Source organism: Ixodes scapularis, unplaced genomic scaffold, assembly GCF_016920785.2.
Source record: "Ixodes scapularis isolate PalLabHiFi unplaced genomic scaffold, ASM1692078v2 PGA_scaffold8__174_contigs__length_109621045, whole genome shotgun sequence".
Taxonomy (NCBI): domain Eukaryota; kingdom Metazoa; phylum Arthropoda; class Arachnida; order Ixodida; family Ixodidae; genus Ixodes; species Ixodes scapularis.
Window position 1 is genome coordinate 70,692,656 of NW_024609883.1, and position 13,536 is coordinate 70,706,191.

At 47.0% G+C, this 13,536-nt stretch overlaps 1 protein-coding gene across 2 annotated transcripts in view; it reads right to left on the reverse strand.

The window, feature by feature from the left end:
* Positions 1 to 13,536, reverse strand: part of LOC120838732 (Down syndrome cell adhesion molecule) — a 56,294-nt gene that overhangs the window by 17,662 nt on the left and 25,096 nt on the right. For both annotated transcript variants that reach the window (XM_040208775.3, XM_040208774.3), the window contains exons 3-5: positions 10,526 to 10,645; positions 6,262 to 6,429; positions 4,452 to 4,599 (exon numbers count right to left, since the gene is read on the reverse strand). In XM_040208775.3, coding sequence (XP_040064709.1) covers positions 4,452 to 4,599; positions 6,262 to 6,429; positions 10,526 to 10,645 — 436 coding nt within the window. The remainder of the gene's footprint in view (positions 1 to 4,451; positions 4,600 to 6,261; positions 6,430 to 10,525; positions 10,646 to 13,536) is intronic.

A 13,536-nucleotide genomic window follows, 5' to 3' on the forward strand; every position in this document is an offset into this window, starting at 1 on the left:
CTATACTCCGTTTCATACATGGCGAATTCTACTTGGCGTTTTGGAGCGCGCCGGGATCAGTTGACCAGATCCGGACCGGAGCACACGATCCGAACGGGGTCGCGCCGCCTACGGATCTCCAGTGAAACATGACCACTGCTCCGGGACCGGCAAATGCCTTCCCGTCATTCAACTGCCCGGGAATCCCCTTTCTGCGGCCGCCGCGGTCGTTTCGAAGACGTTTTCGCAATCGCGGCGCTAACACGTGTTCGACGCACTCGCGGCGGGAATGGCTCAGGCGCTTCTAGTAAAGATTGCCGGAATGCCCGTAGCGCGGCAAATACCTTATTTTCTCCTTCCTGCAAAACGAACCGGCTGTCAAGCGAAGGGGTAAGCAAGCGGCCATTGCGAATTCTTCTGATGTCGAGACAGTCTAGGAGCCCAGCCCGCGACGTGCTTCTTCTTCTTCTGAGGCGAGATGGCGAGATCAGGCGAGATGCCCACGAGAAAGGAATTCACGTGTGTGCGCCGAGGGCTGGCCCGGCTGGCTTCCGGTTGAATCCTCCGAAATCGTGGGAGCGACTTTTCTCGGATCCAGATCGTGATCTGGAGCGGGAGCTAATCCAAAACGACCAGTGAAACACGTCGGCCTCGATCCCGATCGCCCAGTGAAATAGGCTCGCTCCAGAAAAGTCGATCCCGGCGCGCTCCAAAACGAGCAGTGAAATTCGCCATTAGAATATAACGCTGTCAAAGCTACTGGCGCGAGCGGGTGGCTTCATTTATCGTTTCGTTTGTGCGAGAAAGCGTGCAAATAAACTGTGAGATCCAACCCCATCCTCGAGCCAGCAGCTTCGACAGCGTTGTACCATCAGGTTCGAATGAAATGCAAACAGTGACGGAACTGCGAGCCCACTACCAGCGCAGCTTCCAAGCTTGGGTTGTGCTTGGCGAAGAAAGACTTCAGAGTAAAGGCCGGTTCTCACATGCAGCGAAGCGCTGATGTAGCGCTACTCACGTGTCGTCAGCTACTTATCGTCTGCCATGAGCAACAGTTTTGACGGTGCTGTACAAAGCTGGTGGACGCTCCCATCAGCACGCGCTTAGCGCGAGCTCAGCGCTATGCTTGTAGCGCTCCGCCGCTTGTGTGAAAAGACGCACGACCTCGCAGCGCCATACTCCGATGCGTTTGAACCTCGACAGGCAGAACCCAAGCTTAGAAGCTACGCCCAGACTTGTGCCCGTTACATAAAAAAATGTATTGGATTACAATTACAAATCACTGAGCCCCAAATGTAAAGGTCGGGCGTTACAAATTACTTTCGCTGAAAAGTAACGGACTACTTTACTCGTTGCGTTACTATAGTCGGTTACAAGTTAAGAAGCTAGGAGAAGCTCCTTCCACAAGCGTGATGCGCCGGTTTCAAATCATTCCGCAGTCGAAAGAAGAGTTCACTGGAAACGCTTCTTGTTCTGCTTCAATGAATAGATATTGGCTACGGAGTGATGCGAACTTGTCTCCGACCCCACTTTTTAAAAAAGCGACCTTTGTATTCATCGGAGGGAGAACCGAGCCCTTTAAAGCGTCTTTTGTATCCATCAAAGGGGGAACCGAATCCCCGAAAGTCGTATTTGTATCCATCGGAGGGGGAAAACTCTAATCTCCCTCTCGTGGCGTCCACAACGCTAATTCAAAGTCGAAAGATAAAGCAAATATGTACAGAAACGCAAGACCCTCCTCGCGCGTTGGCCGCGACGTCACGGGAATGATGGGACGCTATTGAATGCAGAGATGGCGGAGGGATGTATGGTTCCCTTTGAGGGGCATTTGCCACTACCTTCTTGACATGTAACCTACTATAATTACTTTCACGTCACTTTTCCCGTGAACTTATCGAGAAAACAATAGAAACAATTTTGGTGTTTTCAAAAATGTTCTGCAAGACTACTTCCCATTTCTCATACGCCTGCATTATGATAGCCTTTGTAAAAATTAAATATCGTATCCGTTTACCTTAAGCTGACAATGCAGCGAAAGCTGCAACCGCAGTCGCCATCCGGCTAGCTCACGGCTACCGGAAAATATCCCTGCAATTCTGCAGACAAAGCCAGCGGTCTGCATGCTCAGTAGCAGCGTCTACCTCCGCTAGGAGATGCGCAGGTAAGGAAGCCATCTACGAGCCTTTCCTCTTCAAATGGGCCTTTCAAGCGTGCCTGTAACTTTGACGCACTGTAAGCTTATGCATGAACGGTCGGAGTATAGTTGCATGCGGTACTCAAAATGCAGAGGTCGCATGCCTTGTTTTCTTGATCTTTGTTTTTCGCATATTTGTATATGCATTGCGCTTATTTCTAGTGGTTCTGGTAACCGGTCATACAAAAAATCGTGTTTTCTTCTCGGTTCTTCTCCTTTTCACGATGTCTATTTTGTTGCACTTGCTATCTTTGAGTTGCTGAATTGCCTGCTCAGATTGGCCCAGTTTCAGTATTATGTTCATTTTTTTTTTTAAGTAACGAGTAATTAAAGTAATACGTTAGCAAAAATTGTAACGAAATTACTTGGCAAATTACTGCCGCAAAAAGGTAACGTGACAATGACAAAATTACTCCAAAAAGTAACGGATTACTTCCCAAGTCTGGCTGCGCCGGTAGTGGGCTCGAAGTTTCGTCATTGTTCGCATTTCGTTTGAACCCGATGGTACAAGTGCAACGGGAAAAGAATAGCAGAAGTCGCCGATGACCGGAGCGGCAAATTCGCGACACGCGGCGCTATCGTTCCCGAACGTGCAGAGCCGTATTTTGGGAGAGTTTGGCCCAGGGGTTTTCCCAGGAATTGAAATTAGGGCGGTGTCTGAATTTTTAGGTGAAGGGGCAGTTAGGGGGGGAGGGCATTGAGATTAGAGGAGTCGTTGCGAATTAAGGGGTGTCTTCAAAAAACTAGAAAAATAAAAGGGGAAGGGTGTACCCCCCCCCCCCCCCCTCTTTCCCCCCGTGGGGACATAACTGGTTTGGCCAATGGGCGGAGCAAACGCCGCCGCCAGCGCCGAAAAATCACCCCGTGGTTAGAGCGTAAACTAAAAGTGCGACACAGCGTCGACCTATCAGCAGACCTCGACGTCACTATATTGGAAACGACATTTAAAGCGCAAAATAGAAGCTTTCAATCTCGCAGCAGTAATGATCGCAACTACGCAGTTTACTCCGGTATGGAATGTCTGTTCGTTTATTGTACCGTTGAATATGGACGTAACGAAAGCCTCAGATGCGTCAAGTTTTCAGTGACCAAGAGTTACACTTGTTACACAGCGACAATAAAACGGCTTAAATTAGTCACGTCGCATTTTCAGAGCTCACGACCACCGCTACGGGCTTTTTCGCGGCCTGTGGTTGGCCATGGGATGCCGGCCTCCTTCAAGCCAATGAAATGGCCAAACATACGCGGCTCTGCGAACGCGCCGATAGCGGGCCGATCCTAAAACCCGCATTTCGAAAGCAATCTTATCCTTCACTTTTCGGCCGAGCGTGCCGAGCGATGCACCAACGTGTTTACGCATGTAAGCCCGTTTATTTATTTACTTACTCTTTTTGCGCGGGCGTTGTGAGCGGCGGTATTTCCTTTATCGCTGTTTTGCCCTAAGCCGACAATAGACCCCTTTCGAAATACTACCTTCTGTTGGCAGTTGTGAGATCCCTGCACAAGGACGGACTAAAACCGCAACGCCACGGCACACTTTATGCGTTTGGTTGGACTAGAAGGCGATAACACACCCACATAAAAAGGTCATAAGCGCAGTGACGCCGCACTTTCGTCGCCGTTTGATTGGCTCGTCGACTCCTAACCGCTCACAACGCCCGCGTAAAAAAAAATAATAATAATAATGACCGGACTCATTAACGTAACCGCGTTGGCGTATCGCTCGGCCGAAAAGTAGAGGATAAGAGGGCTTTTGAAATGCAGGCTTTAGAAGGGGCTGCTTGCTGCCGGCCACCCCCACTTTGCAACGTGGAACGTGTGTGGCACTCTCGTTGTCTTCGCGCTCGGGAACAAAGTGGGCCGCGTGTCCCGATTTTGCCGCTCCGGTCCTTGATCACTTGTGCTAATCTTTTTCCGTTGCAGCTGTACACCAAGTATGGAACAGAGAATAGGATATTTTTGCTACCCAGTTCTTTTAGTAATTAGGATGTTGGCTCACTTTTAATCTTCTTATCCAAGCGTAAGACAGAAGGAAAAAAACAAAGTTTTAGTTTAAAAAAAATGCAGTGGGGGCTGGTAAAGAGGCATTGCCCACCGAAAGCATATACGAAAGATAATTTTTATTTGCTTCGTTTTTTTTTTTTTTTAACTGTTGGGTTGAAATTTACAAGAAAACGTGATATACTAGTGGTTTGTTTTCAGAAAAGTCCTTTCAGCAAAAACGGATCTCGGCAATTGTGCTTGACTTCATAAATCGGCGAGAAGTTGTCGCCCTCACTTGGACGTTTCAGAGAGGTTGCTGGTTCCTCCATCTTTGGTCCAGGTCACTCTGATCGGCTGGTCGCCCGTGACGTTGCAGACCAGGGTCACCGTCTCGCCCTTACGGACTATGACCTGCTTTTCTTTCACTGTGATCTTAGGGGGCGCTGGAACAGCACACAAAAAGGAGCAGACAATCAGCTCAATTGGCTATTCAAGTTAAATACCGCATCCTGCAGCCTCCATACTATGTTTATATCTCTTGGTAATCTGCATCTGATCAGCCTTCTATCAAAGGCAAAGGTTCAACAGGTTGAATAAGCCGCCGATTGGCCGCGGTACAACGCCGAACTGCATCACGCTGCTCCATTTCAACAGGCAGCTGCAGCAACAATACCTGGCCAACCGTGATTCGTGACGGTGATTCGTGGCCGCTGAATATATTTAGAGGCTTAAATACGTACAGGGAAACTCTCTGTCGGGGAATAACAACGCTCTATTTCCCGTGATTTCAACAAGTATACTTGCTGCATTTGCATCTGGTATTGTTAAAGCACACAACATCCACAGTGCAGTTCACAGTGAACAACTTGAAAATGCACACATCCTCTACAAGATAATATATTGTTAGGAAATAAGAAGAAGTGAGGCTCAGCCAAAAAGGCCCCCTCATCTCGTGCAGCAGCGGGAACGTTCGAGGTGTGCTCGGACGGTTGCTCCAACTATCGAACTGGCGACACCAACATAGTCAACCTGTCTTCATTGTAATAAACCTATTTATTCACCAAGAGCCTGACAACATATATATACATATATATATATATAAGAAGTCGTTAAAGGAGTTTAGGTTACTTTCTGTTCCTTTCCAAGTGAACAAAGATTTCCGCCGTAATTTTCAGAGCGGAGGAATCTGCGTACGTGGCGCAGACTCACCATAACTTCACAGCCTGAGACTAACGCCGGTGAATGAAGTGAACTAATAAACGTTACTATAGACGCTTTACACACGCGCCAAATTACAGCCGCCATTGCTGACCTTCTCTTGTCTTACCGAGATGCCGAGAAACTGAAACGGTAGTTGACGATCCTCTACAAAGGCCAATGCTTTAGAAAAGGACACAGTTGAATCTAATATGGCAATAACCTAGCCTGCTATGGTAATGATGAAGTGAAATAAACAAAAACTGAAGGTTAGTTATGGCGGCGTCCATGCACAGCTGTTGCAAAGCGTCTATGCTCTATTTCACTTTATGATGTACCGCAGGAAAGGCTACAAGCGCGAGCTCCTTGCTCTAGGGCACATGTCGGCGGCACACGCTCTCACGCATTCAGGGCAGCTGCCAAGGCTGTGAGTTCCCGCGTCTAGCCTTCGCTGCGGTACAACATAAAGTGAAACAGAGTATACTTTACTGCAGGTTATTCAAAAACATGGTAGCGCATGAGACGAGGACAAAGTAGAAGACTAGACAATACAGGAACGTTCCGTCTGCGAGTAAGGGAAGGCTGAGGAGGAGGATAACGTTGTCGGGCGAGGCGTAGGTCAAGGTGAATCGGGTACGAGAAAGGGGCTGCAGGGTCGGATAGTGACAGAGTGTTCCCCCTAGGTGTCCGGTGTGAGAGTTCTCGGGCGAAACGCACGAGCGCACTTATTGCCGGGAACGGCTGGAAAGAGTGGGACGTGCAGGATACGAGGGGTCGATTAGGCCGGAACGCAGTGGAGGGACGCGTTGTAAAGGTTTGTGGTACGCACGGCGGCGCTGTGCGTATACCACATCTGCCGCGTATGGCCCACGTGGTATACAGTGACGCCGGTGCCTGCAACAACTTACCTCTCACCTTCAAGGAGACGGGTCTCTGTACATCGGGAGGCACTCCGTTGTGCGCCTGGCACACGTACGAGCCCTGGTCAGACCTCGACACGGACTCGAGCACCAGGGAGGAGTTTTCGGCCACCCGGACCCGACTCGTCTTGACCACCGCGCGGTCCACGCCGTCCGCTGTGTGAAGCGGCGCCAAAATAGCAGATAATGGGAGCGAGAACAATGACGCTCACCGTACAGGGTGTCCCCCCCCCCCCCCCTCTCCAAAAAAATTAATAAATTACGTTGTTGTTGTTAGCTTAAAAATTTAACGACGAATCACCGAACGCCGAGTCTGCAAAAAGACAGGCAGGGCGTCTCGTTTCCGAAGCATCCTATCATCACCCCACAGCCAATAAGATAGCGGCGTCAGACGGTAAGTAAGCCGAGCAACCAATCACGGGGCGGGATCATCATAGGCCACGCCCCGGGTTTCTTAGTTGTCAATGACTACGGCAGTCCGAACCATGACGTTAGAGTTCGAGACTTACCGTTATATACAAGTTAAAAATTTATAAAGCGAGTTTCAGAAACTTTCAAATGGGAAAAAGACGGCCGACAAAAAGCCTCACGACCACGTGCAGCCGAATGGCGTCAGCTACCGAGAACGGTGCCCCATTTGCCCACTGATTTCTTTTTGCGTGTTTGACGCGATGGAGTCGTACCCAGGAAGCAGCGGCAGCATGGAGTCACGGACGGGGATAAACGCGGCATTTATTTGCGTCAATAAATGCGTTTTTTTTAGGCCGAATCGTGTGAAAATATGTATACAGAAATTCTTAGTAATATCCTAGAGATGTTTATCTTCTTTTTGATACCCGATCTCAAGCTCACCTTATAAACTGTATTTAAAAAAAAAAAAAAAAAAAAAAGCGGTATCGCATTTTATGTTGTTTTGCTCATTTTGTTACTGGAAGTTACTGAGAAATTTGTAGTTTAACTTCGCAAGTAAACAAATGAGCATTCTAAGTGAGGTGTCAGATTTAACGCTAATGGAGGTAACTTTGAATACGCATTTCTACACACCAAAAACATATACTCAAAAGTTGCTTTCTCGTCATTTTACGCATCTTCGCATACACTTTTGGAGAGAGGACATCTTCGTGATTTGTCACTTTGCACAAATCTTGAAACGGGAAAGTGTCATGCTCAAGTTTATTATCCACCGTATCCTTTGTTTGTTCTGCTCCTTGAGGTCAATGGCACAGTTTTATGTTGGTGGGCGCGCTCCTAGCTTTCGCCTGTTACTCGAATGGCAGCCTTGTTTAATGGCGTTTCATCACCTTTAATAATAATAATAATAATAATAAATATTATTATTATTATTATTATTATTATTATTATTATTATTATTATTATTATTATTATTATTATTATTATTATTATTATTATTAATATCACGTGCCCCAAAACAACCGACAGGTCCTCTCTTTGGTGCCCAGAGTCAATCAGGGGTAAAACAAACCTAAAACAGAATGCAGGTTTCAAACACAAAGCGGTATAAAACACACACAACATTTACAATTGGACAACAAGCACTTTCACTTGCTTCACGAACACCATAATGTCACTGAATACAGTATATGAATTTCCACATTTTCAACACCGTTAATCAAAGACCGTGTCCGTGGCAAAGAGGAGGGTTTACAGACAATGTGAACGTTGAAAGCAGTATGATTTCTGGTGGAACGGTCAGGAACATGCATATTCCCATCAAGTAAAAGCGAACCACTGTCTGATACGCTATTTACAATCTTGTACAGGAAAACTAAATCGCGCTCTGCTCTTCTATCGGGCAAAGGTACCACCGAAACCTTAAGAACTAAAGTATAGTCAAAATAAAAACGAGGTTGGAAGCCAACGCCATTTTTTTACAGGTTTTTGACTTTAACATGTTTGCGGCATGTTTTTTTTTAACTTTAACTGACATGTATGTGCCTTTAAGCTACTAGTATTTCAAAAACTCAGTAATGTCAAAACAATAGAGTAGGTTATGCGATATTGTTTTCTTTATTGTTAAACTTTTTTCGTGCTTTTTTTCTTGTTTTTTGTTTTTTTGTAGTATACAGAGCGTTTGATGTGCCTGTGTGTGTGTGTTCCTTTTTCCTCTATGTTGTGATGCACCAACGGGAAAGCATGTGGCTGTTTGGAGGCTGCATCAACAAATAAACGTCAACACTAATGGGACTAGGGCCAGATGTGCACAAGCGGACGCAGGCCCCACTCTATGCTACTTCCACCTAACGATGAACCGCAGCAGAAGCGGTATACATACCAGCCATCGGAGCCTTTCCAGTGCCACGTCAGAGGGTCAGAGTCACGTGCCCTCTCGGAGGGACCGGGGGTGGGGGAGGTTACGTGATATGCTGAAAGTGCTGGATTGGCCAGGACGGCTCTTGGCGTCCGCTGCGACCCCTTTCCAACTGGAAGGGTTGCCACCCGTCTCATATTTCAAAGCTTCTGGGTATGGCATGTGGTTTCTGCCTAAGTGCTTGCTTTGTACTTACTAAAACTCTCGGCAAGAGTTCAAGCCGTAAAATTCGGTGTAGGCTGAGTCATCCCTGGCTGGCCTTGGGGAGGATAACACTCGGAACATCTACTCACTCTACTATCCAAGTAGATGGTGTAGCTATATACGATCTCTCCCCTTTGAATCCTTTACTGCTCAAAATTTGTCATGTGACACCTTCGGCTAGCACGGGGATCGTCCCAAACAAAATCACGCCACCGCACTTGAGGCACGAGACGAAGAATTGTGACGTCCGAACTTCTCTTCCATTTGCTCGCGTGGCGATGCCACTTCATTGAAACAAAACTTGCCTCTGAATTTCGTTTTTTGTTGCAACGAACTATAGCTCTTCTTGTGTTGATGTTTCTTTGTTTTGGTCGCCTCGTTCCCATTATAGTCGCATTTCTGGTACACGAGTGTTGTGGGACGTAGAGCAACCGTCATACCGCAACCGGAGAAGAGAGAAACGAGCGATGCGCTGTTCTGCGTCTCACGCGTCTCCAGTGTCGTCCTGAACTGGATGACACTAAAAACACTCAAACTTGCAAAAAAAAATTAATTTGACGTTTGTGTTTATACAGAGTAAGGAATTAATGTGGCCTATGAGGTGGGGCGACACTGGGTTACGCTGTAGATGAGAAATTTAGTCGGTGCAGTACAACAGCTAGCCTGGGGTCTTTGACGTGCACCACGACCGCACGCCGGTACGATGCTTATCCCGATCGAAACGAGCAGTAGTGGGGATTCGCAACTTTCAGCGATTTTGGTATACTGTGGTGTAAAAATCGCGCTTCCTATACCTCCTGGATGATGGATTTGACAATAAAGGTGCTTGCCTACACCTTCCTGACGTGAAAAAAATAAAGTAAGGCACTATGCTTTGTCTCACCTTAGCATGGACTAACTGCAAAGGCAGTTCAAAGGCATTCACACTCACAGACTATTGCTTCAACTGCATGAGGCAAAGAGGTTCGTTGCTATTATTCGGGAATAGTGCTTTCATTGCACACAATAGTATCTGCTGCCTTAAATGGACACTTGCACGGCGTTGAAGTGACCGGGACACGTGAAACCTTCTGCCCCCCCCCCCCCCCCCCCCCCTTTTCTCTGGAGTTACAAATCTTGCCCCTACAGTTTACCTTAGGTTAATCTTTCACCCAAAGCTTGCCCTTTATACAGGTGTTCTCGTCCACGCCTGCGTGGCGAAAGCGTTGAATTTTTACTTTCTTTTGGTTCGTCAAAATTGTACCGATTAAAGGGCTGAAATAAAGTAATCGCGATTAACTCATTAATTTATTAATCAGTCGGTTAATCCATCAATTTTCTAGCCCTAGATGAAACGGAGTATAGCCAGCATATCGAAGTGGATATAGCCCTCCATGTTTAACCTAAAAATAGGCGCCTGTTCTCCCGTAGTTCGTTCACCAGCGTGAGAATTCATGGAAGCTCCAGCAGCCGGAAGTTGGAACTCCGCGCCGACAGTGACACTTGTGTTCGCTCGTGCTTTTTGCATGAACTCGTACGATCAACCGCCAGGATCGCCACATCTGACGACATGAAACGCCAGCGCTGGACACGCTAACCTCGGTGAAGTGATTTGTTGCCATTCCTGGGCCACTTTCGATATGGGCGGTATAGTCGAAGACGCGTTCGAGGCATCGTAATAAAACTGCATATCAAGATGCATCGCGTCTTGTGGTCCCGATGGCAACCTGTATCGCTCACCATAGCGGCGTCTCCAGAGGATCTGCGGCTCGGGGTAGCCTCCGGCAGAACAGGAAAGGACAGCTCGTCGGCCTTCGAGCACCTCGACAGGTTCAGGATCGGCCTTCCAGAATGGAGGAACTGCGAGCCGCAAGAAAGTTTCTCGGTTTATCTCGTTTCAACTTAAAAGGACCATGAAATGATTTTTCAACTTCTTCATTCCTTCTTAGCTTTCCTCCTCAACTCAAAAGCGAAAGGAGAAATCACGCGGTCGTGGTGTGCTTGGGCACAGGTACGATGACTCGAAGCTTCCACCGTCCTCCTTAAAGCACACCATGGAACTTGCCATTCGCAAGTGATGATAAGTGCCGTCACGGCACTCATCGGCCACGAACGGGAATTCAAATATTCGTCGACGGATTGATCGTTGACGTGAGACGTCGGCTTCAACACAACATACCACCCCTTTTCGCTCAGAGAGGCAGGCGGTCGAGCTATGCCATGACATGTCGGCGCCTGAGCACCGTCGGGATGCCGATTGCACATGCGTCAGCGCTCAACACCCAAAAAAAGCAGCGCACGTTTTATTTTTCTTATTTTTTATTATTAGTTGTCTAGGTTTTGACGGCGTCGTCGTGTCAACCGTCGTCGAAGTTCCCAGAGTGCACGGTCAAAAACAAATTAGTCGTTAGTTGTTTATACAGCAGGAGTTTAGTCTGCCAGAACATAGCGACATTGTTACCCACTGTAGATAAGCAATTTAGCCAGTGCGGTACAACCGCTAGCACCACGCAGTAGTGATACACGACCGCACGCCGGTACGATGCTCATCCAGATCGAAACGGGCAGGGGTGGGGATTGAACCCAGGATCCCTGGGTTCTGCAGCGCGAGCTTTCGCTCCACGTGCTCCGAGCTGGTGTGCGTTAGCCCACTCGGCCACTGATCCCCCAGTGCACGGTCAACTTGGGAACTGTGTACACCACGAGAGAAGACTTGAAGGAAAAGAGGAAGCGAATGGATGCCGCTGCTGTGCAAGGCGCGCGGTTGCAGAATTGTCGTTCGGTTTGGTTTGGTTGTGACTATATGTGCTTGTCTTTGATATTATTTGCTTGCTCAAGCCTTATGGAATACACTATTGGTACCAGAGAGTTATTTTAAAGGTGAGAAAAACCCCATTTGCTTCTCCAGCTTCCCACGTGAATGCTGGAAGCTGTGAGACTTTAATTGCTGTGTATAAGTTTAGATATCTCTTTTTTATTATTATTATCATCACTGTTATTTAGTTTTACTTTGGAAACAACTTTTAACAGTTATATAGCGCTAAAATGATGAACGTTAAGTATTTGAGGGCAAAATATTGACAGCTTTTGTCAGCGCTGTGTTGGTTGAGCTTGCTCCTCCTACACATACACAGTGTTCTGAAACTAACTGTATTGAAGTCTGTAAAGTGCAACAAATAGCGCAAAAGTACTTCACAGGTGGCAAGTGCAATTGGCAGCCTCGCGAGAGTGCTCTGTGAGCTGTTGCGCGAGTGTGATGAAGCAGACGTATTCCTGCGAAGTTTGTGTCGTGGTGTAAGAGAGCCATTTGACTAATATACATGTCTATAAATAGGTCTGTTGAAGCTCAGAAACAAAATATTTGAAAAATAAATTAGTTGCTCTGGTAGGCAACACTCCTGAACTGCCTTAAGTTTCGTTGAATCACGTTTTCTCCTACTCGACAGCTCGAGACCCGGGCACGCACCTGAGTGATAGTGTTAGTGGACAGTGTGCAGGCGAGCTTGTGGAAGTTTATTCTTACCATTGATCTGTTCTGTGGCGCAGTGGATCTGCATATAAAGGTGCTTCAATGAAATGTATTAGCTGAGACGTGTTGGTCCCTGTTTAGTTTTTCTACCACTGTCAGAAAGTTTCTACCACTGTCAGAAAGTTTGTGTAAGTTATAAAAATATTTTTTTCCTGCCCCAGTTCCGGGTACATGTCGTGATAAACTACCGTACATTCCGTACTATACTCTCACACCGTGTATAGTCCGCACGGGCAAATTTGGGATCAAAAATAAAAGTATATGCTTAAATAGTCCGCACCCGGTACATAGTTCGCACCCCGTGCATAGTACGCACCTAGCGCCTAGTCCGAACGTAAAAAGTATTATTATCATACACGGCACACATTGACAAATGCCTACTGTATTAGCTCACAAAGAAGCTTTATCATACATAAACCAGAATGAATATAGTCCGTTACTCATAAAATCCTTCACGACCTGTCACACTGAACGATGTAAAAAAAAAATCTTTGTATAGACCGCACCTGTAGATAGTAAGTCCACTATTTGAACCGCTAATCATGCCATATTATGACTTAAACAAACCACCCATGTCTTCGTTTACAGCTGGCATGTTATCTAATAGAACAAGGTTTGACTATTAAACGTCGTTTATACGGGGGTTCGTCCACGCTAGCAGTCGTTTTTCTTTTTCGCCGACCACGAGGCGCCCGATATCCTTCTCCGCAAAAAAATATGTTTCCAAGTCCAAATATTGTTTACAGATCTACTTTTAGCTCACCAGGCGCGTTTTTGTTCACTAAAACTCGGTTGTGCGACGGCAAATACACGCGCGATTCGCTCACTTCCATACAGTACCGCGGCGTCCGTCAGCCAACGCCCGTGACGTCACCGGAGGAACACTGCGGCCTTGTCTTCTAGGAGGTGTTGGACCCGTCGAGTCGAGGAGGAAAGCAGGCGTGAGTTCTCATCTTTTTTTCGTGGAAAACTGGAGACAACAAAACAATTCTTGCTTCGGGTTCTACGAACATTAAAGATTTGGGGGCTCTTCATTACGAAAAAGCTGGTAAACCATTTCGTGGTCCTTTTAGCCCTAGACCAGCTAGGCCTAGACGCAGCCGACAAGGTAATGGGACCAATCAGGCAGCGGCAAAAGTGCAAGTCACTAGGTGTTTTCCGTTTATGATTGGTACAGCGATGATAGAGCACATAAACATAAACACGACGAACACCATGATGA